This window comes from Lontra canadensis, unplaced genomic scaffold (assembly GCF_010015895.1).
Source record: "Lontra canadensis isolate GAN:19392208 unplaced genomic scaffold, GSC_riverotter_1.0 scaffold16, whole genome shotgun sequence".
NCBI lineage: Eukaryota > Metazoa > Chordata > Mammalia > Carnivora > Mustelidae > Lontra > Lontra canadensis.
In genome coordinates this window covers 2,041,671-2,065,644 of record NW_022631010.1, presented here as the reverse complement: position 1 = coordinate 2,065,644, position 23,974 = coordinate 2,041,671, and the positions used below count along the sequence as shown (strand labels likewise).

General features: G+C 40.1%; 1 protein-coding gene across 4 annotated transcripts in view; it reads left to right on the top strand.

Moving 5' to 3' along the window:
- The window catches only part of CBFA2T2 (CBFA2/RUNX1 partner transcriptional co-repressor 2), a 159,354-nt gene that overhangs the window by 125,413 nt on the left and 9,967 nt on the right, over nt 1–23,974 (top strand). For all 4 annotated transcript variants that reach the window (XM_032858878.1, XM_032858877.1, XM_032858879.1 and 1 more), the window contains 5 exons: nt 5,057–5,146; nt 9,766–9,947; nt 11,117–11,370; nt 14,028–14,113; nt 15,594–15,789. In XM_032858878.1, the coding sequence (XP_032714769.1) occupies nt 5,057–5,146; nt 9,766–9,947; nt 11,117–11,370; nt 14,028–14,113; nt 15,594–15,789 (808 nt within the window). The remainder of the gene's footprint in view (nt 1–5,056; nt 5,147–9,765; nt 9,948–11,116; nt 11,371–14,027; nt 14,114–15,593; nt 15,790–23,974) is intronic.

Here is a 23,974-nt window from a genome sequence, read left to right as displayed (position 1 = left end):
ATTATGAACACAAATGAAAAGATATAAAGGCTCTGCAGATTTAAAAAAAGAAGATAGAAAAAAGTAAGTGGAAATTTTAGAACAAAAATAAGTTAAAAATAGCAGTGGACTCAATGGTAAGATGGAGAGGTAAAACAATGGAAAATAATTACTATTCTATGCAATAGAGTGAAAAGGACTTAAAATAAAATGAACAAAACCTCAGGGACCTAAAAGAATAAAACAGAAGATCTGAGTCACAGTCACAGTAGGACAGAAGAAAGTATGGGGCTGAAATAATGACTGAATTTGCTGAAATTTGACAAAAGACCTAAATCTACAGATTGAAAAAAGCAAACAGACCTCAAATAAGACCCCCCCCCCGAAAGACAAAATCTTGAAAGCAGCAAGAAGGAAACTCTTACCTATAAAAGAAAAATTCTAGTGACAGTGGCATTTTTCAAATGCTGAAAGAAAAGAACTGTCAACCCACAATACTACATACATCAAAAATACACTTCTGGAGTGATCAAAATATTCTCTTAGTTGAAGTAAAACTAAGAGAAATTGTGTCTAAGCAGACCTCCCCAAAAAGAGTGGCTTAAAGAAGATCCTGAAATAGAAAATGAGAAAAGCAATCTTTTTTTTTTTTTTTTTTTAGTTTTTAAAATTTATTTGTGAGAGAGCATAAGTAAGGAGAGTGACAGGCAGAGGCAGAGGGAGAGGTAGGCTCCATGCTGAGCAAGGAGTCCAATGTGGTACTCGAGCATTGGTGGTTCAGTGGTAGAATTCTCGCCTCCCAATGTGGTACTCGAATCCAGGACCCTGGGATCATGACCTGAGCAGAAGGCAGCAGCTTAACTGACCGAGCCACCCAGGCTCCTGAAAAGAAGCAATCTTCAAATATCACAGTAGATGGAGAAGTGGAAAGAGCAAAAAAAAAAAGTCAGTACAGTAGATTTTTCCTTCTTGAGTTTCCTAAACTGTGGTGGTTGAAGCAAATTTACGACATTGTCTGTGATATGGTTGTGTGTGTGTGTGTGTGTGTGTGTGTGTGTGTGTGTGTATAAAGGAAATATTTAAGACAATTATATTCTAAACCAGAAAGCATAAAGGCAGACAAGGTTTCTACACTTCCGTATCTTTTTAAGTAATTATTTATTTGAGAGAAAGTGAGTGAGAGCATAAACAGGGGAGCAGGAGGAGTAGCAGAGGGAAAGGGAGAAGCAGACTCCTTGCTAAGCAGAGAGCCAGATGACGGGCTCAGTCCCAGGAAACTGGGATCACGACCTGAGCCGAAGGCAGACACTTAGCCAGTTGAGCCACTCAGGCGCCTCTCTGCATTTCTGTATCTTGACTGCCATGATGATGACATGGAATACACAACGTGCACTAAAGTGACAGAGAATTATATACACATTCCACCAGTGTTTTTCCCTCAGTGATAATCAATTGCAGTTACAGAAAATGTAACCAGTGGGGGAACCTCTCTATTGTTTTTACAACTTCCTATGGTGGGATTTATCTCAGAATTTTAAAAGATAAATGTTATTCAGTGGCCTATGTATACCCGTTGTCTTCTAAGACCACCTTAGGTCTTGCCCTTGTGATCCAGAGACCAGATTCCCTGACATTTTACATTCTTTTCTCTGTGAGAAGCATCTTTTCCAAGGCTACATTTTCACTTCTTAGGGTGGACACTTCTGTAAAGCCTTCCTTGTTCCCCTAAGTCTGATTCAAGCATGTCTTCTCTTGTGTGCCAGTAGTCTTCTGCTCACATACGTATCAGTCAATCTGTAATGAATAGCTTGCTTGTCTGTTTTCCTGCTACACTGTGAGTTTAAAAAAAACAACCATGCTGGGATGCCTGGATGACGCAGTCGGTTAAGCATCGGCCTTTGACTCAGGTCATGATCCCAGGGTCCTGGGATTGAGTCCTGCGCTGGGCACCTTGCTCAGTGAGGGGCCTGCTTCTCCCTCTCCCTCTACCTACCACTCTGCCTACTTGTGCTTTCTCTGTCAAATAAAATCTTTAAAAAAAAAAAAATAGAAGAAAAACCATGCTCTTATAAATTAAATTTATAAGAGGAAAAGATAGCAAGAGGTAAAGATAATGGAACAGTGGCTTACCATTCTTCGCAGAGGACTGCCCTGCATCTACTGTATAGAGTCCTGAGTTAGTTTCTGTGGCCTAAGTCACTGTTTACCTGACCACACAGCTCATTCTTTCCCTTTGCCCATCCACAGGAAATTTTTAAAAATCAGTCATACAACCTTTTTCATATATTTATTCTATTCCTGTCTACTTTTAGTGGCCTGATTGCACTCAATGCAGTAGGAAAAGAATGTATTTTTATTCCTGATTAACCGTACCTTTGGTTGCATTGTAGAAATGTCATGGACTTAAAACAGAATGAGTTAAATTTTAAAAGAATCTTGGTGTGTGGCAGGCACCTGAGTGGCTCAGTCTGTTAAGCTTCCAACCCTTTGTGCTCAGGTCATGATGTCAGGGTTGTGAAATCCATCTGCACGGTGCTCTGCACTCCGTGGGGAGTCTGCTTCCCCTCTCCCTCTGCCCCACTGCCCCCCAGCTCACACACTCTTTCTCTCTCTCTCTCATAAATAAGTCTTCTAAAAAATAAATTATCTTAGTGTCGAATGAAGTACACTTCAAGTATTTTCATTTAGCATGGTTAAATTGATAGATTTTTTTCCCTAAAGGGAAATAATATTTTTTACTGAATATTAATATGATATATTTGGGTAATCCAACATAATTTCATATCCAGAAATAATTGCTGTTGTAATTGTCTTTCCAGGCACTTTAAAGCCCATATAGGGGTACCTGGGTGGCGCAGTCAGTTGTGTATCTGCCTTCAGCGAGGTCATGATCCTGTGGTCCTGGGATCGAGCCCCATGTTGGGCTCCCTGCTCAGTGGGGAGCTTGCGTCTCCCTCTCCCTCTCCCTGCCACTCCTCCTGCTTGTACTCTCTCTTGTCAAGTAAAATTAAATAGCCTTTAAAAAACAACAACATAGGGGCGCCTGGGTGGCTCGGTGGGTTAAAGCCTGTGCCTTTGGCTCAGGTCATGATCCCAGGGTTCTGGGATCGAGCCCCGCATCGGGCTCTCTGCTTGGTGGGGAGCCTGCTTTCTCCTCTCTCTCTGCCTCTCTGCCTACTTGTGATCTCTCTCTGTCAGGTAAATAAATAAAATCTTTTAAAAACAAAACAAAACAACAACATATAAATGTGTGTGTGTTATTTTCATAAATGGCTTATAGGAAAGCATATTGTTCTCTTTCTGGTTTTTCATTTAACAGTATGTTATGGACACCTTTCCTTATTAATGCATACAAATCTGTCCTCCCTTCTTAATGTTCTGATATATGACTGTACCATAATTTTTTTTTGTAAGATCTATTTTAAAAGGAGAGTCTTAAGCAGACTCCATGCCGAGTGCAACACAGGGCTTGATGCCATGACTCCCAAGATCATGACCCTAGCCGAAACCAAGAGTCAGATGCTTAACTGACTATACCACCCAGGCATTCCTGTACCATAGTTTTTAAATGCAGTTTACTGGTAGTTGACCTATATGCTTTCTACTCCTTATTGTTAAGAAGTAGTATTGTACTGATAAATAATTTATGTGGTTCTTACTGCATCTTTGAACTTTTCAATAATTTTATAAAAATAAATCCCTAGAGGGTGCCTGGGTGGCTCAGTGGGTTAAAGCCTCTGCCTTCGGCTCAGGTCATGATCTCTGGGTCCTGGGATCGAGCCCCACATTGGGCTTTGCTCAGCAGGGAGCCTGCTTCCCCCTTCTTTCTGCCTGCCTCTCTGCCTACTTGTGACCTCTCTCTGTCAAATAAATAAATAAAAATCTTAAAAAAAAAAAAAATCCCTACAGTTGCTTGTTGTTTTTTCGGGGAAACAAGAATTCAGATTAATGCTCAGTTTTGTTTTGTTTTTAACTTGTTATTATACTGTATTTTAAGGAATTCAGATTAAAATATTTAGTGAACTTCTTTATTTGTACATTCCCCGTAGCAAAGGAGCTGAGAATCTTTTTTTTTTTTTTTTTTTTTGGTTAGATTTTATTTATTTATTTATTTATTTGACACAGAGACAGGAAGAGAGGGAACACAAGCAGGGGAAGCCGGGGAGGGAGAGGCAGGCTTCCCACTGAGCAGGGAGCCAACATGGGGCCCATCCCAGGACCCTGGGATCATGACCTGAGTCAAAGGCAGATGCCCAACGACTGAGTCACCCAGGTGCCCCTGAGAATCTTATTTAAAGCTAGACTTTTGTTGGGGCGCAGGGGTGGTTTAGTTAAGTGTCCGGCTCTTGATCTCTGCATTAAGTCTTGATCTCCGTGTTGTGAGTTCAGGCGCCACGCTGGGCATGAACCCTACTTAAAAAAACAAAAAAAAACAAAAAAACAAAACTACACTTTTGAAAAAATACAGGGGAAGTGCAGTAACTTTACTGGAAACTAAAATCTTCCCAGTATGGAGTTTGTCTGTTTTGGGGTACTCTAATATGCAAGCAGATCGTTTGACGGTAGAAGGTACCTATTGTTCTTCTTTGGTTCTTTTAAACTTCCTATTTAGAGAATTTAGGAAACTGATGCTAGCAGGAGGGCAGAACCAATGAAGAAGTGAACTTCATAAGAAGTTGATACCCTAGACTCATTCAGAATTGTTCCATCTGGGATCTTTGTAGGGTTAGTTTTTTGGACCTGAAGTGACTTGCCCTGAACTCCTCAATACAAGGAACCTGAGTGCCTCTCTTCATGCAGGAATAGTGAGGAGGGCAATACCCTGTTCTGCCCCCTGGGCTGCTGCTGAGTGCAGAGGAGAATTTAGTTTTGGGGTACTGGAGAAAAGAAAATTAACGAGGCCAGATTTCCTCATAAAGGAGACAGAATTTAATTAACCTTTGGGAAGGATCTGAGTTTACAATAGTGTTCTTGGAATTACCCATTTCCTTGATTTAAAATGGTTTAGCATAATTAGATTTATACTGGGGGGACAATATCCAGTTTTAGAAGTTGACAGTGTGATTTATCTTTTCAGAATTCAACAGTAACAATTGAAGAATTCCATTGCAAGCTCCAAGAGGCGACAAACTTCCCTCTTCGTCCTTTTGTGATTCCATTCCTCAAGGTAATTGTTATGAGATAATTACTGAATGTAATTTATGTTTAGCTTTTTCTCAGGATCTGCTCCTGATTCCAGTTCTGTGATCTCAGGGTGGCTTACTGTATTTTCATATCTTTATTTTGGTCTGCTAGAGAAATGTGAGTGGTTTGTAGATAATAAAAGCCTTACTTACACGTGGTGAGATGAGAATTGCAAAAGCCTTTAGCTTTTAGTGGTCCATATGTGGCCACTGCTGGTAACACAGGAATAGGTGGGGGTAGTAAATGATTGGGCTGGATGTGAGTGTGGGGATGCTATGGAAACTGGACTCTTAGCAGAGAAAGTAACTGGACACTAAATCTTCTGTTCGTGGCCAGAGGTTGAATGAAGCGTGTGTATTTTCTGAGAGGAGGCTATCAGTCAAGGAGACGACTTAGAGTTCCCACTTGACTTAAGGGCAGAAGAACATGTGGGAAGGCGGTGTTGCTGTCTCCCCAGCCGCAGTTAGACTAGCTTCTGATCACATCCTCTAGAATTTGTGTTCCCTAGAACATAAGTTTTGGGAGACATTGTTCAGACTTGTTATATCTCTCTGACAAATAAGGCAGTATTAAATTTATATCTAGGGGCACCTGGGTGGCTCAGTGGGTTAAAGCCTCTGCCTTCAGCTCAGGTCATGATCCCAGAGTCCCAGGATCAAGTCCCACATTGGGCTCTCTGCTTGGTGGGGAGCCTGCTTCCCTTCCTCTCTCTCTGCCTACTTGTGATCTCTGTCTGTCAAATAAATAAAATCTTTAAAAAAGAAAATAAAATAAATCTGTTTATTTAAATATTTTTAATGTTTATTTATTAGAGAAAGAGTGGCAGAGAGCTCAAGGGGGGCGTGGGGGTGGCTGCAGAAGGGAAAGGGAGAAGCAGACTTCCTGTTGAGCAGGGAGCCCGATGCAGGGCTCAGTCCTAGGACCCTGAGATCATGACCTGAACTGAACCAGCTGAGCCACCCTGGTGCCCTCCAGGTCAAGATTATTAATATGAATGTGCAAACAGAAGTAAAACTGGCTTCTATAGAGTGGGCAAAGGAAGTCAGTTTAATCTCTACTGGACATAATATTATGCATGTCCATAGATACCAAGTATTTTGCACTCCTATCAATAATTTGCCAAGATACAAAGTAACTAAAAGGCAGTGAAAGACAAGAGTCAAATACCAGTGTGCTCTAGACCAAGCATAGTTTGGAAACCTGTGACCCAAATCCAGCTCACTGCATATAGCTCCGGAGAGGAGAATTGTTTTTAAACTCTATGTCCAATGTAGAACTTAAACTCACCATCCTGAGATCAAGATCAGATGGTCTACTGACTGAGCCAGCCACGTGCCCTAAGAAGAATAGTTTTAATAGGGCGCCTGGGTGGCTCAGTGGGTTAAGCCTCTGTCTTTACGGCTCAGGTCATGATCTCAGGGTCCTGGGATTGAACTCCGCATTGGGCTTTCTGCCCAGTGGGGAGCCTGCTTACCACTGTCTCTCTCGACCTGACTCTCTGCCTACTTGTGATCGCTCTCCTTCTGTCAAATAAATAAATAAAAACTTTAAAAAAAAATAATTTTAGTAGATGAACAATTATAATCAGTTTGTGATAGGGAACACAACTCTGAGCCCCAGTTAACGTAAATGTTTTATCTTCAACCCCCAACAAAATGAATTCCATTCTTTTTAGTAGCAGTAGACTACATGTTACAAAAATTACATTCTGTGGTTTATGTTGTTCAACTTTTGTCAACACAGTGTAGAAATTTGTTTTCTCTCTTATATATGCGTTACCCACATAATATATTCAGTTTTGTCTCTTGACTCAACACCTAAAACATCTGGCCATGTAAATATACCCCTTTTACCTGCTTTTACCTTCACTTCCTAAAAAAATATAATAGCATAGGGGCACCTGGCTGGTTCCGTTGGGGGATCATGCAGCTCTGGATATTGAGGTTGTGGGTTCAAGCCCTATGTTTTGGGTGTAGAGATTACTTAAAATCTTTTAAAAATATATAATAGTAGGGCACTTGGGAGGTTCAGTCAGTTAAGCATCTACCCTTTGGATCAGGTCGTGATCTCGGGCTGGGATTGAGCCCTTCGTCGGGCTCCCTGCTCAGCAGGGAGTCTGCTTCTCCCTCTCCTTCCTACCCTTTACCCTACTCATGCTCTCTCTCTCTCTCTCTCTCTCAAATCAAAAAATTTTAAAGAAAAAATTGTGTGTGTGTGTGTGTGTGTGTGGTTTTATATATGATGTGTATATATGTGTGTGTATATGTATATACATATGCATCAAAAAGATGCGTCATGTTACTAAAGTATTGATAATTAGTTTCTTAAATCTTTTTTAAAAATATTTAAAATTATTATTATTTCATAAAGATTTTATTTATTATTTGCCAGAGAGAGTACATGCAAGGGGAGCGGCAGGCGGAGGGAGAAGCAGGCTCCCTGCTGAGCAAAGAGCTCACCCCTCCCAGGACCCTGGGATCTTGACCCGAGCTGAAGGCAGACACTCAACCAACTGAACCACCTAGATATCCCTAAATCTTCTAAAATTAGATTAGGGGTGCCTGGTTGGCTCAGTCAATTGAACAACTCTTGATTTCAGCTCAGGTTTTGATGTTGGGGTCCTGAGATCAAGCCCCATATTGGGTTCACCACTCAAAAGGGAGTCTGCTGCTTTTCCTCTTCCTTTGTTTCTCCCCCTGCTTGCACGCTGTCTGTCTCTCTCTCACAAAAAAAAAAAAAAAAAAAAAGATTTAAAATTAGAGTGTAGCAAACAAACAGGAAAATTCGTAGGTGTCAGGTGCCCAGGCTGTGTGTGCCTCTGTTCCGATAGGATTGAAGCCTTGCTTCTCAGAGCAGTCTGTAGTGCCACCCTCAGACAGCTGTGCTGGTTCTATCTTGGTCTCTTTTGCTCTATGTCAGAGCTAATAGACAATTATCCCCCTTAAGACTACAGAACCAAGAAAGATTTGTGAAATTTTTGTTAATAGGAAATAATTAGGGGCGCCTGGGTGGCTCAGTGCATTAAGCCTCTTCCTTCGCCTTCGGCTCATGATCGCAGGTCATGGTCTCAGGGTCGTGGGATTGAGCCCTGCATCCGGCTCTCTGCTCAGCAGGGAGCCTGCTTCCCTCTCTGCCTGCTTGGGATCTCTCTCTCTCTGTCAAATAAATAAATAAAAATCTTTAAAAAAAAAAAAAGGATTTAACATTTTAAAAAATTCATCAAAGGGCTCATGTCACCGATGCAAAGATCTGACATGGTATTTTTTTTTTAATTTTTTTTTATATAGTTGCTACAAGATTGAGGTTATAGAACAGACTTAAAAAGTGTTTTATATTGTCAAATTCCCTATTCTTAACTCTGTTATTTTGGAAAACAGCATGAGGTAGGTTGTTATGGCAGCTCTTTGGCTAACATTTGGATTTTGTCAATTTATTTCTGCTTTAAAACAGTGATAATTATGTTGCCTGCTAAATTAACCCTTGGTAAAGGAGTGACTTCTTGCATCTATTAAAATTCTCCTTTTATTTGTTCATCTGTTTCCATTGAGATGAAGACTTAGGTTATGGGCTCAGTCTGAATTATTATTAAATTTGGGGAGAAAATTTAATTATTATAATAATAATATAATTTTCTTTTAATAAAAGGAATATAGGAAAAGTACATTTTACATATGAAGGACTTAGAGTGAACTTCATAGATATATAGGGTTTTTTATATGATTTGTCCCCATTAAAGGTTTTCTAAGTTTGAGAAGAAAGTATAATCAGTATATAGTTAATTATCCTTTTACAAAATAAGAAAACATACGCACCTAGGGTGCCACACTAAGAAACAGATTTTGCCCATGGGTCACCTGTGCATTCTCAGGGTCTAGTCTAATGCTCATTGCCTCCATTTCCATCACTCTCAATACTTCTTTAAAATCCCATTTCCTACCATGCCAGAATAATTACTGCTTCCAGAGTTCCCTGATAGCTGTCACAGAGAACATGAAAGGAAGGTTGGCCGGTGCTATCAGAGTTGGGTTGGACTTCGAAAGAGAGAAACCAGGACTTACTTAGTGATAGAGGAAAGAGAGAATTCCTCCTACCCCTGTGTAGATAGTACTAACTCTCTGACCTCTTCAGCAATACGTATTTAAACTTTTTTTTTTTTTTTTTTTTTTTTTTTAAATTTTAAGTTGGTTCCACATCCAACATCAGTCTTGAACTCTTGACCCTGAGATCAGGAATTGCATGCTCTACCAACCGAGTCAGCCAGTTGCCCCCCAAATGTATAAATTTTTAACTTAACTCTGTCCAACAAACCTTCATTGAGCTTTGATTCTGTACTAGGTCACAAAGGTAAAGCCCAGTTTTCCCCTTTAGGGGCTTTACACCTTGTGGGGGAAAAAGAGGCAAGTTAACCAATAGTTCAAGTTCAGTATTATAGATGTCACTTCATTCATAGAGAGGTATATAAAAATCAGGCTGACAAGGAGAGAAGAGGGGGTTTTGTCTTGTTTTATCTTATTTGTTAAAGCCTTTTCAGGTGCTGAGCCCTGTCGTGTAGGGCCCAACACCTGGAAAACTGCCTTCCAGCCCCTGCCTCTTCTTTTCAAGGCCAATCTGCCCCTGCTGCAGCGGGAACTGCTGCACTGCGCCCGAGCCGCCAAGCAGACCCCATCCCAGTACCTGGCTCAGCATGAACACCTTCTGCTCAACACAAGTATTGCGTCGCCTGCTGATTCTTCTGAGCTGCTCATGGAAGTGCATGGAAACGGAAAGAGGCCCAGTCCAGAAAGGTGAGCAGAGAAGTGCTTTGTTGTCCTTGCTTTTCTAGAATTACGCTGAGCTTCTCCTTTGCTTGCAAAAGAAAGAGAATTTGATTACTGCGATTTTATGTAGGTATGGATGCAGAATTTGTAGGGTTAGTTTTGCTTTGTCCCAACGTCTGATAGCAGAATGTTTCTCCAATCTGTAGGTGTAGCTTCCAGACACAAGTATTTTTCAAAAACTCTTCAGATGACTATGTATACCCTGGCTGAGAGACTCCACTCTAGGGCATTCTATGGGTCCACTGCTCCAGAACCATAAGAAATACAGTCTGGGTCCCCTGAGAGGGCTCAGTCGGTTGAGCCGCTACGTTCGGCTCAGATCATGATCCCAGGGTCCTGGGATCCATCCCTGCCTCAGGCTTCTTGCCCAGCAGGGAGCCTGCTTCTCCCTCTCCCTCTGTCTGCTGCTCCTGCTGCTCCTGCTCTCTCTCCTCGCTATCTCTCTGTGTAAAATGAATAAATAAAATCTTTAAGAAAAAAGAGAGAAAAGACCAAGGCATTTTTTCTGATGTGTGAAATCTAATAATAAAGTATAACAATTAATAATTGATGCTTGCTAATGAATCCCTTTTATTTTGATGATTAAAATTGTATTAATTTATTCTGGAAATTCCAGTATGAGTGTCTGAAAGTGTTATTCAAGGAAGTAATATTTTAACACAGTGGAAAATTAAATGCAGTGTGAAAATTGAAGCAAAATGACTGAAAACTGTACTGATTCAAAAGTGTATTTTGTGAACCGTTTTCCTCCCATGTGAAGAATTGTTTCTTTCCAAAAATGGATGTCCAGAGCAGCAAATTTAACCTCGAAATGTTTCTGAACATAGTTGAGCTCATAATCCTCTGTATCCTGCCACATAAGAAAATGCTATAATTTCTCCTTTGCTTCATGAGGTTGAGGAGTTTCTGCCGGATTGTGGATAGATTTAACCTCTCTTTTCATGCTGGAATAAATCACAGTTTATCTGCCTGGCCCCTGGAGAAATTTCCATTCATGCCTTATGTTACACGTTTCTTTATTATCTTTCTGTTTGTGAAATTGCATAGCACTATACATAACACAGATCTGTGCATAAGACATTTTTGCATGAACAGTTGTAGATGGGCTCAGATATGTACTTTCGGTTCTTCTACAGGAGGGAAGAGAACAGTTTTGAAAGAGACACAATTCCTCCCGAGCCTCCCACCAAGAGAGTATGCACCATCAGCCCTGCTCCCCGGCACAGTCCTGCCCTCCCTGTGCCCCTCATGAATCCTGGGGGCCAGTTCCATCCTACTCCTCCACCTCTCCAGCACTACACCTTAGAAGATATTGCAACTTCACACCTGTATCGTGAGCCCAACAAGATGTTAGAACACCGTGAAGTTCGTGAGAGACACCACAGTCTTAGTAAGTAACATGAGCAGCATGGTAATGCTTTTAAATTCAGATTGAATCTTTGGGTTTCTATCCTGCTCACAGTTACAAAGCAAAATGATACAATTGTTGCTTTTTTCCACTGAAAAGATAAAACAGTATTGTACATAAAAAAGAATTTTAGAGTGGTTGTGACCTTGTTGCTATTATCCTTAACGGTAGAACTGGGATTAAATGCATTTTAGGAAATACATAATGAAATACTTAAGAATAAAAAGGTATCATTTATTCTCAGGGTGCAAAAAACTAGAGAATGTTGAAACAAATTAGCTAAAATATTAGCGTTTTGGAAATCTGGATGAAAGATATATGAGAATTTGTTATACTGTTTTTGCAATTTGTCTAAATCTGGATTTCAGAGTAAAGTGTTCTTAAAATTAAACAAAGATACGAAATATGTGGTCTTGAAAGTGAGAGTGCAATGGATGGTTAGGTCAGAAGGTGAGGCATATCTCAATTTAAATCTTGGGTCTGCGTCCTGGTTGGCTGTGTGCTCTTACGCAAGTTGCTTAGGTTCTCTGAGCCTCGGGTTATTAGTTTCTAAAATGGAGATGATACTGCCACTTGTGCTGGGTCATTGTTACATTTGGAATGCCTGGCATATGCATTCTCAGCAGTCGTTAAATTTAGGAAGAAGCAAAAAACAAACATTACCCAAGATCAGTTTTGAACAAAGCTTATTGTCCTGTCCTCATATAAGTTTACTATAGAAGGTTTCCTTGGAGTAACTGCTGAACAGGTGTCAGAGCAGAGAACCAAAGGGCTGCTAACTTCTGGAGCTTTCCCTGCCTTTCATTTGTGGGGTACCCCATGGAGTGAAAAAATTGCAGCACATTTGCTTGTCCCCATTTGGACTTAGGCTCAGCTCAGCTTGCTAGCACCTTTCAGAGGCATGTATCCTCTGTATCCTATCATAGTAGGACTCTGGCTTCATGCAGTGGTAGCTGAATGGCGAGAGCCATGACAACAATGTCAGCTACCAGCATTTATAGGTACTGCTTAGATTGCAGTATATGCCCATCATATGGACCTTATCTCGTGCAGTCCTCACAGTCCCATGCAGTTGTTATCCCTTTTTTAGAGATGAGAGGTAAAGGAACTGTCACCAAAATCTCAGAGCTAGAGTGAGTGCTAGAGACAAGATTCTGACCCAGCTCTCTGATGCCCAAAGCTTGGCAACGTTGCTGATACGCTTCGGTGCCTCCCTTTGCAGCTGTTCTGTGTGGTCCAATCCCTTTTCTCCTATGTCCCTCTTTTTCTGTTAAAAACAGGGCTTGCTGTTGATTCTTCTGTATTCATACATACTTTTTAACTAGTTTGATTCATTACTTTTTGAGAAAGAAATGTGCTGAAATCTAGCTGTAACTGTATTGTGGTCAGATTTCCCTTTAATTTCTAACAATTCTAGAACTTTTTTTTTTAAATCTTGAAATGTTCTATGTGAAAGATCTTCAGTACTCTTCTTCGTGGTTTGTTTTAGGTTTAACCATTTGTCTTCTGGGCTGGTTACAGATTCCTTCATTTTCCCTAGTCCTCTTCAACTCATATGCCCTAGTTCTCAATTCTTACCAAGCCATTTACTCCCTCCCCTTTTTAAACAAATACATTGCAGCCCCTTCCCTTTGCTCTCCTGAAATGAAAGTTAGAGATACTATATCCTGTCTTAGACCCATGAGGATAATATATAAGAAATTATTAAAATATGTTAGTGCTTAGGCATGACTTCACAAGAAGATATAATAAAGTGTATATATATATGTGTGTGTATATATATATATATATATATATATGCAGGTGCTTACAGAGATACCGGATCACTATCAATACAACACCTGCAAATTTAGACTATAACAGCTGTGTTATACTAATGATTTCAAGACTTTGAGCAGTGATGTCATATGTGACAGGATTTTTCAAAATAGTGGACAGCTCTTAATTGAGTATACCCTTGATCCACACAGTCATTCCATTCTTGCAAATTTCATTATAAATTAAAACCATACAAAAAATATTTTGTGCGAGGTGCCTGGCTGGCTTAGTCGGTAGAACATGCAGCTCTTAATCCTCAGGGCTGTGAATTTAAGCCCTGTGCTGAGCATAGAGCTTACTTAAAAATATACATATTTTTTGGTAATACAAAGTTATTTCCAAGTGTTTGTACTGTACCCATTCTAATTAAGGTTAAGTATTTATTTGCATTGTGCTGCATCCTTGCCAACATTTAGTATTACCTGACAATTTAATTTTTTTCAGATTATGGATATGGAATGCTATCTTAGTGACGATTTTATTTGCACTGTGACTGCTTATAACTTTGAAGGTCTTCACATTGTTTATGTGTTTATGGGCCATCTGTGCTTTTCTGTCTGTGGTTTACGTGTTTCTTTTGCCTGTTTTTCTTTTGGGCTGTTTGTCTTCATAATTGATTGTCAGATTTTTTATATATTCTAAATGTGATTTTTTTGTTGTTAATGGTGGTTTTATGTCATTTTGTGGGTCTCACACACCATTGTAAATCATTGCCCTAGTAGTGTGCTCATAGTTGGTATGGATGTGTGTATTTACTTGGTAGAATTTTGTTTATTGAATTCTTCCCTCTATCATCAAATTTAATCTCTAATTTCTAATAGGTCTAAATGGAGGCTATCAAGATGAGTTGGTAGACCACCGTTTGACAGAAAGAGAATGGGCTGATGAATGGAAACATCTGGATCATGTATGACTCTTAACGGTGTATAATTTCCTATTACATTTAATTCTTAATATTACCAATAATAATGGAGTGTATAAGCCTGAAGTGAACTTAACCAGAGCCACAGTGTCTCTGCAGTAAAAAGTTGATTTATCAGGGTGCCTGGCTTGCTCAGTCAGTAGAGCATGCAACTCGATTTCAGGGTTGTGAGTTCAAGCCCTTCAAGTCCCATGTTGGGTGTAGAGCTTATTTAAAAAATAACAATAAGGGGCGCCTGGGTGGCTCAGTGGGTTAAAGCCTCTGCCTTCAGCTCGGGTCATGATCCCAGGGTCCTGGGATCGAGCCCCACATCGGGCTCTCTGCTCGGTGGGGAGCCTGCTTCCTCCTCTCTCTCTGCCTGCCTCTCTGCCTACTTGTGATCTCTGTCTGTCAAATAAATAAATAAAATATTAAAAAAAAAAAATAAAAAAAAAAACAATAATAAAATAAAATAAACTTGATTTATCTGGGACTCCCCTAGCTAGAGAGCTAAGAGTAACTCCTAAACCTTTGTAGTGGGGTAATCACTTCGGGATATGACCAAGCGAAATCATAAAGGATAATGATTAAAAACAGGTTTGTGAGTTCAGGTCCCAGCGTTGCCACTTCCTACCTTTTCGTGATGGGCAAGTTGTTTTTACAGTTTCTAGCCTTAATTTTTATATCTTAAAAAAAATACTGTACTACTTAAATTCACAACAGGGACATCTGGATGGCTTAGCTGTTAAGCACCTGCTTTAGCTCGGGTCATGATCCCAGAGTCCTGGGATCGAGCCCCATGTCGGGCTCCCTGCTCAGCAGGGAGCCTGCTTCTCCCTCTCCTGCGTCCCCTGCTTGTGTTCCCTCTCACTGTCCCTCTCTGTCAAATAAATATAATCTTTAAAAAATAATAATAAATTCACAGCAGGATGGTTATAATATGTAAGGTGCTTATCACAGGATCTAGTGTGTATGCAAATAAATGGTGCTTCTCCAAAAACAAATGAGAGGGTGGTTTCACCATAGTTTTGAAAGGACTATATTATGGTGAAAGACTCTGGCTCCTTCATCCTGGAAGAATCCAAAAAGTGTTACTAAGACTTTTATTTATTTGACAGAGAGACAGACAGAAAGGGAACAGAAGCTGTTTAAAAAGCTGTTAAGGGGTGCAGGGGTGACTCCAGTCAGTTAAGTGTCCCTCTCTTGATTTTGATTTTGGCTCTGGTCATGATCTCAGGGTTGTGATACCGAGCCTTGGGCTGGGGCTCTGCTGGGCATGGAGCCTGCTTAGGATTCTCCCCGCCCCCCGATTAAATAAATAAGTAAAAAGAAGCTGTTAAGCATGGCTTTCATATGTAGGCTTGATATTGCTAAATCTGTAAGATACTGAAGCCTTCATTCTTTATAGATTACCAGTCCTTAATTTTCAGTATTGGTTATTTGAAAGTCCTAATCTTACTTCTATTTGATTTCCTCTCTGGCTTAGGCTCTGAATTGCATTATGGAAATGGTAGAGAAGACAAGGCGCTCCATGGCCGTTCTACGGCGCTGTCAGGAATCTGATCGCGAAGAACTCAACTACTGGAAAAGACGGTGTAACGAAAACACAGAGATGAGGAAGACAGGGAGCGAGTTGGTCTCCAGGCAGCACAGTCCTGGGAGCGCAGATTCTCTCAGCAATGGTAAGGGGGAGAGTCTCACTTAAGACAGTAGGGAAGGTTGGCTGCCCAGGTAGCTCAGTGGTTAATTGCCTATCTTTGGCTCAAGTCATGATCCCAGGCTTCTGGGATCAAGTCCCACACTGGGCTCCTTGCTCAGCCGGGGGAGCCTGCTTCTCCCTTGCCTGTTCTGTCTGCTGCTTCCCCTGCTTGTGTTCGCTTGCTCTCTCTGACAAATAAATAAAATCTTTATTAAAAAAAAAAAAAGACGGCAGGGAAGGCTTTTGTATTTTCCTTCAAAGGAAGATGGTGCTACATTGTAAAGTTAGAAAGACCCAGGTGATGATGAAGAGTAAATAATTAAATATGTCAAGGATTTGGTACCTGGCATGTTCAAAAAATACTGTCTAACTCGTGGATGATGAGAATATTTGTGATTTTGTTGTTTTTAACTCTCTCTCTCCATGTGCTAAATGATGATCAAAGAACGGTTGTTAAAAGTCACCCTAGCTGAATGACCTGTGTACTCTCATGTACATCACATTTATTCTCAGTAGTAGCCCTGAAAATCTAAAAATGTTCTCCTCACCTTCCTTTCCCTCCCACTCCCCATCCTGGAAAATACCATTTCTTGACCTCTGTCTGGAGGCCTGTAGTTTGTTTTGTTTTTAAGAATCTATTTATTTGAGAGAGAGAGCCCAAGTACGGTGGGGGGAAGGGCAGAGGGAGAGGGAGAAGCAGGCTCCCCACTGAGCAGGGACCCTGGCCTAGGCCTCAGTCGCAGGACCGTGGGATCACGAACTGAGCCAAAGGCAGTTACTTAACTGTCTGAGCCACCCCGGTGCCCCTGGAGGCCTTTATCAAAAGTTTTACTATAGCAAGCTAGGTTGTCCCATCTTGCCTCTTCTCAGCCTGAAGCAGCAGAGATACAAACAACTATTCTCTCAATCCAGGTTACGTGCAGGATGCCGCAGCTTTTTCCTCAAAAGTGCTCTATCACATTCAGCTAGTAACTGAAAATGTCACCCTCTCCAAAGACAGCTATATGAGGGGCCATCTGTGATTAGACTTTTTTTTCACCCACCCACTATAAACTCCCTCTTTTCAGAAGGAAGAGTGAATCTCTTATTATGGCAGATCTAGCATGTTCCACAGACAACAGTTGTTAGTCTAAAAAAGACTTTAAAAGACAAAGACTACGATAACCCAAGGACCACACTCCCCACACCTTCTACAAATCTTTTTAAAAAAAAAAGCGAGAGAGAGAGAGACCCTCTCCATTTGAACCCTCACAAATAGTCCCCATCACAACTTGAAGAAGCATCTATAATTTACCATCCAAATCCAAACCTTGCCCCAGGCAGTCTGCCTGTGTTTAGGTGAGCAGCATAGAGTACAGGGTGAGCTGTGGTCCTGAGCTAGCTCTTCTCTAGCCCCCGTGGCAGGTCTTCCTGGGGGCTCTGTGTTACCCTCTGTTCATCTGTTTCAGTATCTTCATTTATGCATAGTATACATATTTTGTATTTTTTTTTTAAAGATTTTATTTATTTATTTGACAGACAGAGATCCCAAGTAGGCACAGAGGCAGGCAGAGAGAGAGGAAGGGGAGCAGGCTCCCTGCTGACCAGAGAGCCTGATGCAGGGCTTGATCCCAGGACCCTGAGATCATGACCTGAGCTGAAGGCAGAGGCTTTAACCCACTGAGCCACCCAGGCGCCCCATATTTTGTATTTTTATGTTACTTTTTATTTCTCTTCTATCGTGTTCATTGCAGTGTAGACAGAGGCATCGTTCATATCCTCAATAATCGTGCAATTCAAAATGTGGATTAGAGCCATTCCAAAAACAGTTTGTTACTGGACCATGATCCTACAAGGGGCCTGCCACAGCATGTACTGGGTGCTGTTTACTTACTTTGGCAAGAGCCCTCTACCTTAAGCAGTGTGCTTAGAGACATGGTGGTTGTGCAGTCTGGCCTAAGTTCACTGTCTCTTTATGGGACCTTTGTGGTTGTAGAGTAGCATTTGGAAGAGCACTGTTCTACACTTGGCAGTGTTCTTGGCATAGCACACAGACGTACCAGTGACTTAAATAATTAGATAATTCGTGGTTTGTGGGTGTTTTTAGCTTTTTTTGGTAATTCATGTTTTAAATGTTTGGGTTATGCAGAAACCGCTTGTGGATTATTTATTTAAGTGTTTAGTATTTAAGTATATTGGTGATTTTCAGAGAAATGGACTAGAGACTGGATAGCATTACTACTTTCCCCATTTAAAAATAATAAAATAAAGGTTCCCTGTATCTGAACATTGGTGATTTATAATATTTTCAGGGTTAAATTTGGTTCAGACAACAAGGGATATATTTTGGAATTTTATTTAAGGATGCATAAATAAGTAGGAAAAGCATAAGGAAACAGAAGAAAGTGATCATCATAGAGATCAAGAGAATGGTTTTCTCTGGGGGTTTGGGGTGGAGGCTGTGGGTGATGGAGAGTACAGAGTGAGTGCTCATTGTCTTTACCAGCTCTTCTGAGGACAGGATTGTAGGTCTGGCTAGCATCCCTTGAACAGCACTGTGGCTTAACTATTACTCATCTCTTGGGGATTTGGGGTTGCTGGAAGTGTCTGTCTTGACCAAAAGGTTTATGGATGTTCACTTTATAGTTTTTTCAGCAAACCATGCATTAGTATTTTTATGAACTTGTTAGTCATCTAATCCAAATCAGATGAGTTTCAGAAACCATGAGCAGACAGTGAAGATAGTGTAGTTACTGAAAAAGTAAAAAAATTTATTAGAACTGAAAGGCAGTATTCCAACTTGAACCAGTCTACGAATTAAAGCAACACTGTGGAAGAAACAAATATCAGTATCATGAAAGTTAGAAGACAACTCTGAAGGAAAGTCATTTTAACTTAGAATTCTGTGTTAGGCCTGGGGCTCCTGGGTGTTGCAGTCAGTTGAACATCCGACTCGGTTTGGCTGGGCTGGGTCTCATTCACGGTATCAAGCCCCACTGTGGGGCTCTACACTGGGCGTGGAATCTTGAGATTCTCTTCCTCCCTCTGCCCTCCTTCCCAGTTTCAAGGACACACTCTGTTTCTGTCTCTAAAATAATTGAATAGATCTTTTTAAAAATTCTGTACTAGACCAAAACCATTAAATGTTTGGTTAACAAACTGCAGTTTTTTCAAAAAATGTACTCAGTCATCAAAATGATGACTCAGTTGGTTAGGCGTCGGGCTCTTGGTTTAATCTCAGGTCATGATCTCATGGGCCCTGAGATTGAGCCCCATGTCGGGCTTTGTGCTCACTGGAGAGTCTGCTTGATGGTTCTCTTCCTCTGCCCCTCTACTCACTAGTGTGCACTTGCTCTCTCTCTCTAAATAAATGTTTTTTAAAAATGTACCTCTGTATTGCCCTTTATCATGGTATCTACCACAGTTGAGTAGGATATACCCTAAAAGAGGGAAGTAAATCAGAGTGAAAGACATGGAATTTATTAAACAGGACCCATCTTAAGATTGGAAGGAGGGGTACCTGCCTGGCTCAGTTGGTTAAGCAGCTGCCTCCGGCTGAGGTCATGATCTCAGGGTCCTGGGATGGAATCCCAAGTCTGGCTCCCTGATCAGCAGTTAGTCTGCTTCTCCCTCTCCCTCTGTGATCTCTTGCTCTCTCTTTCAAATAAATAACAAATCATTTAAAAAAAGAGAGAGAGAGAGAGAACAGAAGGAAATCCCTAACCTGGTGAGGGAGGGTCGTAAGCCTCAGGGCTTAGCAAACCTAGAAAGCATTTAAGGTTGGAATAGCCTGAAAGCTTGCTGGAGATTTCAAGAAAATGAAATTTAAAAATATTTATACAATAGAAAGAGAAGTTGACATTGAATGAGAAATAATTACATGAGAAATTTAGCACCTGACTAAACAAGACAGTTATTAACTCTAAAAAAAAGGGGGTTGCTGGGCACCTGGGTGGCTCAGTTGTTTGAGCGACTGCCTCCAGCTCAGGTTGTGATCCGTGAGTCCCAGGATCGAGTCCCACATCGGGCTCCCAGCTCCATGGGGAGTTTGCTTCTCCCTCTGACCTTCTCCCCTCTCATGCGTGCACTTGCTCTCTCTCTCTCTCTCAAATAAATATATAAAATCTAAAAAAAAAATTTTTTTTTAATAAAAAATAAAAATGGGATCAGGAAGATACAAAGATTCACAGAATCTGAACCACATGACTCAGCTGTGATAAGCATTTACATTCAGTACTGTGAATGTTGACTACTAGTGAGACACAATTTGAGTATCTCTGTCTGAGGGAATGGAAGGGGAAGAACTTGTGAATGTATCTGGGGTGACGTGGGGGTGGCAGTTAAAAGAGAGTGAAATGGCTGGTCAGTCAATAATGCCCACAGTGGAAGAATCTGGATGTAGCAATACCAGAAGAAAGAAAGTTTACCAGTGTTACAGTAGAGAATACATAAGATCGACAGAGAGGTGGTCCTCCCAGTATGGTTTTGAAGACTTCACTTATGAACCCTAGATTCTAAATCAGGCACTTTTCTTGAGTGGTTAGTCCTGGGTGCCCATTAGATTCCATGCCCTGGCCCCATGTCAAGATTCTGATTTAATTGAACTGAGGTGGGACCTGGGCTTCCAGAATTGAGACCATTGCTTTATATATCCCAAAACAGTCTCATGGGGTCATCATCATCATTTTTAGTTGAAATTACATGGCTCCTTGTAGAAAATACAGAAACTTAGAAAGAAATTTATTAGCTCCTCATCCCACCCTGAAGAATTTTGAAATATATCTGAGAATCCTGTTACAGCTTTGTATTATTTCTTAGAAAATGTAAGTTCATATTAAGCCTGTTCTCACATTATTAAAGATTTTACAAATATAATTTCAATAACTGTACAACATTCTACCTTGTAAATATAATTTGTTTATTCCATTTTTGCTGTTGAACATTATCTTTTTTTTGCTTGTTTTATTTTTGTAAAATCTTTATATGTAACAATTTTTCAAACGTCTTGCATCTTTCCCTTAGGATATATATTCTTAGCTATAAAATTAATAGGTTGTGAATATAGTCATTTTTGTTCATTTGATCTTGGTTTTTTGTTTGTTTTTTCCCCCATCCCATCTTGTTTTGTTTTGATGGATGAGATAGCTAATATTTATGGAATTAAATCCATCACTTCCTTTTATAGTTTGTTCCTTGACCTTGATCCCCATCCAGTGTACAACAGATACATCTGTATTATATTCAAGACTTGTATTTGGGTATTAGCTATCTAACTTAAAATTTCCCAACTTGTTTAAAGTTTCCTACCAGCAAATAATGAATACCCATTCTTTAGATACTGAAATGATATAATTATCTGATACTCCATTTTGTTAAATACTTCAGTTTTCTTCATTGATCTTTCTGACTATATTGGTTAATAAGTTTAGTAATAATAGTTTATCTGGGCTCTTACTGTGTTCTAGCCAGTGTTAAACCTTTCACATGTGCTTTCAAAGCTGTTGAGTTATAAGAACTGCTATTACATTCTTTGATAGATGGCAAAACTGAGGCTTAAATAAATTAAAAAGTTGGCCAAAAGTGGTCTCATTATTAGTAAATCAGGATTGTTAAGTATGGCATTCCAGAACCAGCACACACTCTTTAAGCCATTAGGTTCTACCACTTACCAGTGCAATATCAAACTTGTAATTATTACAGCTTTAGTATGTGTTTTAATATCTGGTCATGTTAGACCCACTTTTTTTTTCCTTGGGTATTTTAATTTGTTCTCTAAAATAAGATTCTTTTAAATGGATTACAGTGTAAAAACGGCGAGCAATATGGAAACCTATAAATAGTGAAAATCCTGCTGCCACTGCACTTTTTCTTTACTGCTCCGCTAGGCTCACTTATTAGCAAATTAGTCTATTCTTATAGAATTTTCTATACATATACTTAAAGAACATTTTTCCCAATTTTTTATTTTGAAGATTATCAGGCACATAAAAATGTTAAAAGAGCACACATTTTGTACTGTACCTAGATTCATCTTGTTTTTCACATTTTTGCCCTGTTTGCTTTACCCCATTATAGATGGGTAGCTAGGTAGGTACACTCTCCCCCAAACCATTATGACACTCATCTGTAAATGTTTTGTTCTATTTCTCTTAAGAACCAGAGCATTCTCCTATATAACCACAGTACCATTTCATAGCCCATTTCTAACCAATTATTTGCATTATCTGTCTTGCCTTTGATTACAGTAGCCTCTGAGACTCTACTTTTCTTATTGAACCAGCTAAAAATCCTAATTTCTGTTCCTTTCTGGATTAAAGGTATAAAACCAGTTACTCTGGCTTCCGGAAATACCATGAAAATGTCTCTAGTTTCCAGCTGTGTTCTGAGTAAGTGGAGAAATTCCTTTAGGGTCAAATACCTCTTACCTTATACATCTGTCAGTGAAATAAAATACTGGGGACTGCACAGATGCAAAAGATAGAACCAAGGCATGTGATAACTGAAACGAAGCGGTTTTTTCTTGGTTGGTCAGACATGACTTCCCCCACATCCCCACAAGTAAACAAGTGTTTCTTCTATCATTTAATACTAATGGTAGCTTGTCTACATGCTCAAACCTTTTTTCATATTTTCCTGACTTAAGATTCCACTGAAATTGATCCACTACCTTCTTTAGCTTCTGTCACATTGATTCTTCTGATTCTAGATTTTTCCCTATATTTATTTCATGAGTCTCATCCTTGAGTCTCTAGGTGTTAGACAAATGGCTCCGTGAATCAGGAACCTCACCCTCGTTGAAGAGAGCCCTTCTCTTTGCTTTTTATTGACAGTAGTAGCGCTTCCTAGAGAGCCCAGTGTCACAGAAAGTATTAGTATTATCAGTATTTTAAACCTATGGGGTTCTTTCTTGGGTTGATGAAAATGTTCCCGGATGGTTGTACAATATTGTGTTACTAAATGTCAAAGAGTCACACACTTTAAAATGGTAATTTTAGGGGCGTCTGGGTGGCTCAGTGGGGTAAAAGCCTCTGCCTTCTGCTCAGGTCATGATCTCAGGATCCTAGGATCAAGCCCTGCATCCAGCTCTCTGCTCAGCAGGGAGCCTGCTTCCTCCTCTCTCTCTCTGCCTGCCTCTGCCTACTTGTGATCCCTCTCTGTCAAATAAATAAAATCTTTTAAAAATTAAAAAAATAATAAAATGGTAATTTTATTTGTATCTTACATGATTTTAAAAAGCCTCATTTTCCCCTCCTAGCTCTCCAGGGAATATAGAAGTAGGTTCTTTGTGCTGCTAGTTCCTGGAATACGAGAGATTCCCTCCCTTTCCCAGACCAGTTTAAATCCAGTTGCCAGGCATTCTTAGGAGTAGCCATTTTATAAAGCTCCTCTGGCAAACATTTCATGCCAGGCTGCCCTCTCCTCCCATACTGACTGTTCCCCTGATTCCTCTTTGCACCATGGATGGTGAGTATCGAGAGCATAAAATCTGCTTTTCAGATCAGCCTCAATGTAAAGCATAAGGAAATGAGGAACTCTACTGGGATTGACTCATTAAAAAAACTCAATGGACCCACTTCTTACAAAGTATTGTATCTTAAAATCACAATAAACATACTTTGTGTTTGTGTGTGTATGTGCACGCGTGTGTGAGTGTGTGTGTGCGTGTAAAACCCTTCACCCTTATGCCCTTCCCAGTAACCCTCAGGGGTGCCTCTTTGGGGTATACTTGAAATGCACTGTTCCAGATCAGAGTAGTTTCTTTACTACTTCGCTTTTTATTTGTTTATAAGCATTTTAGGAAGTTTTAAAAGAAGCCTCCTTAAATCACATGTAAAAGCTCAGAGTTGCCCCACCCAAAAAAAATCCAGAGTTGCTAAGAAACAAAAGCTACGTTCTCTGACATGTCTTAAGAACAGTTGATGGAGACCTGTACATGATGGGGTGGTTAAATTGGATAGGGATACCCACACATATCTGTTCACTTAAGTACCTGTCTGTAGCTGTATTTACATTTTAGGGAGTATCTTAAAAATACATACATGGTTATAGGGAAACCATAAGGACATACAGATAAAAGAAGAAAGTGAAGATCACTTTTTTTTTTTTTTAATTGTATTTATTTATTTGACCGACAGAAACCACAAGTATGCAGAGAGGCAGGCAGAGAGAGAGAGCAGGAAGCAGGCTTC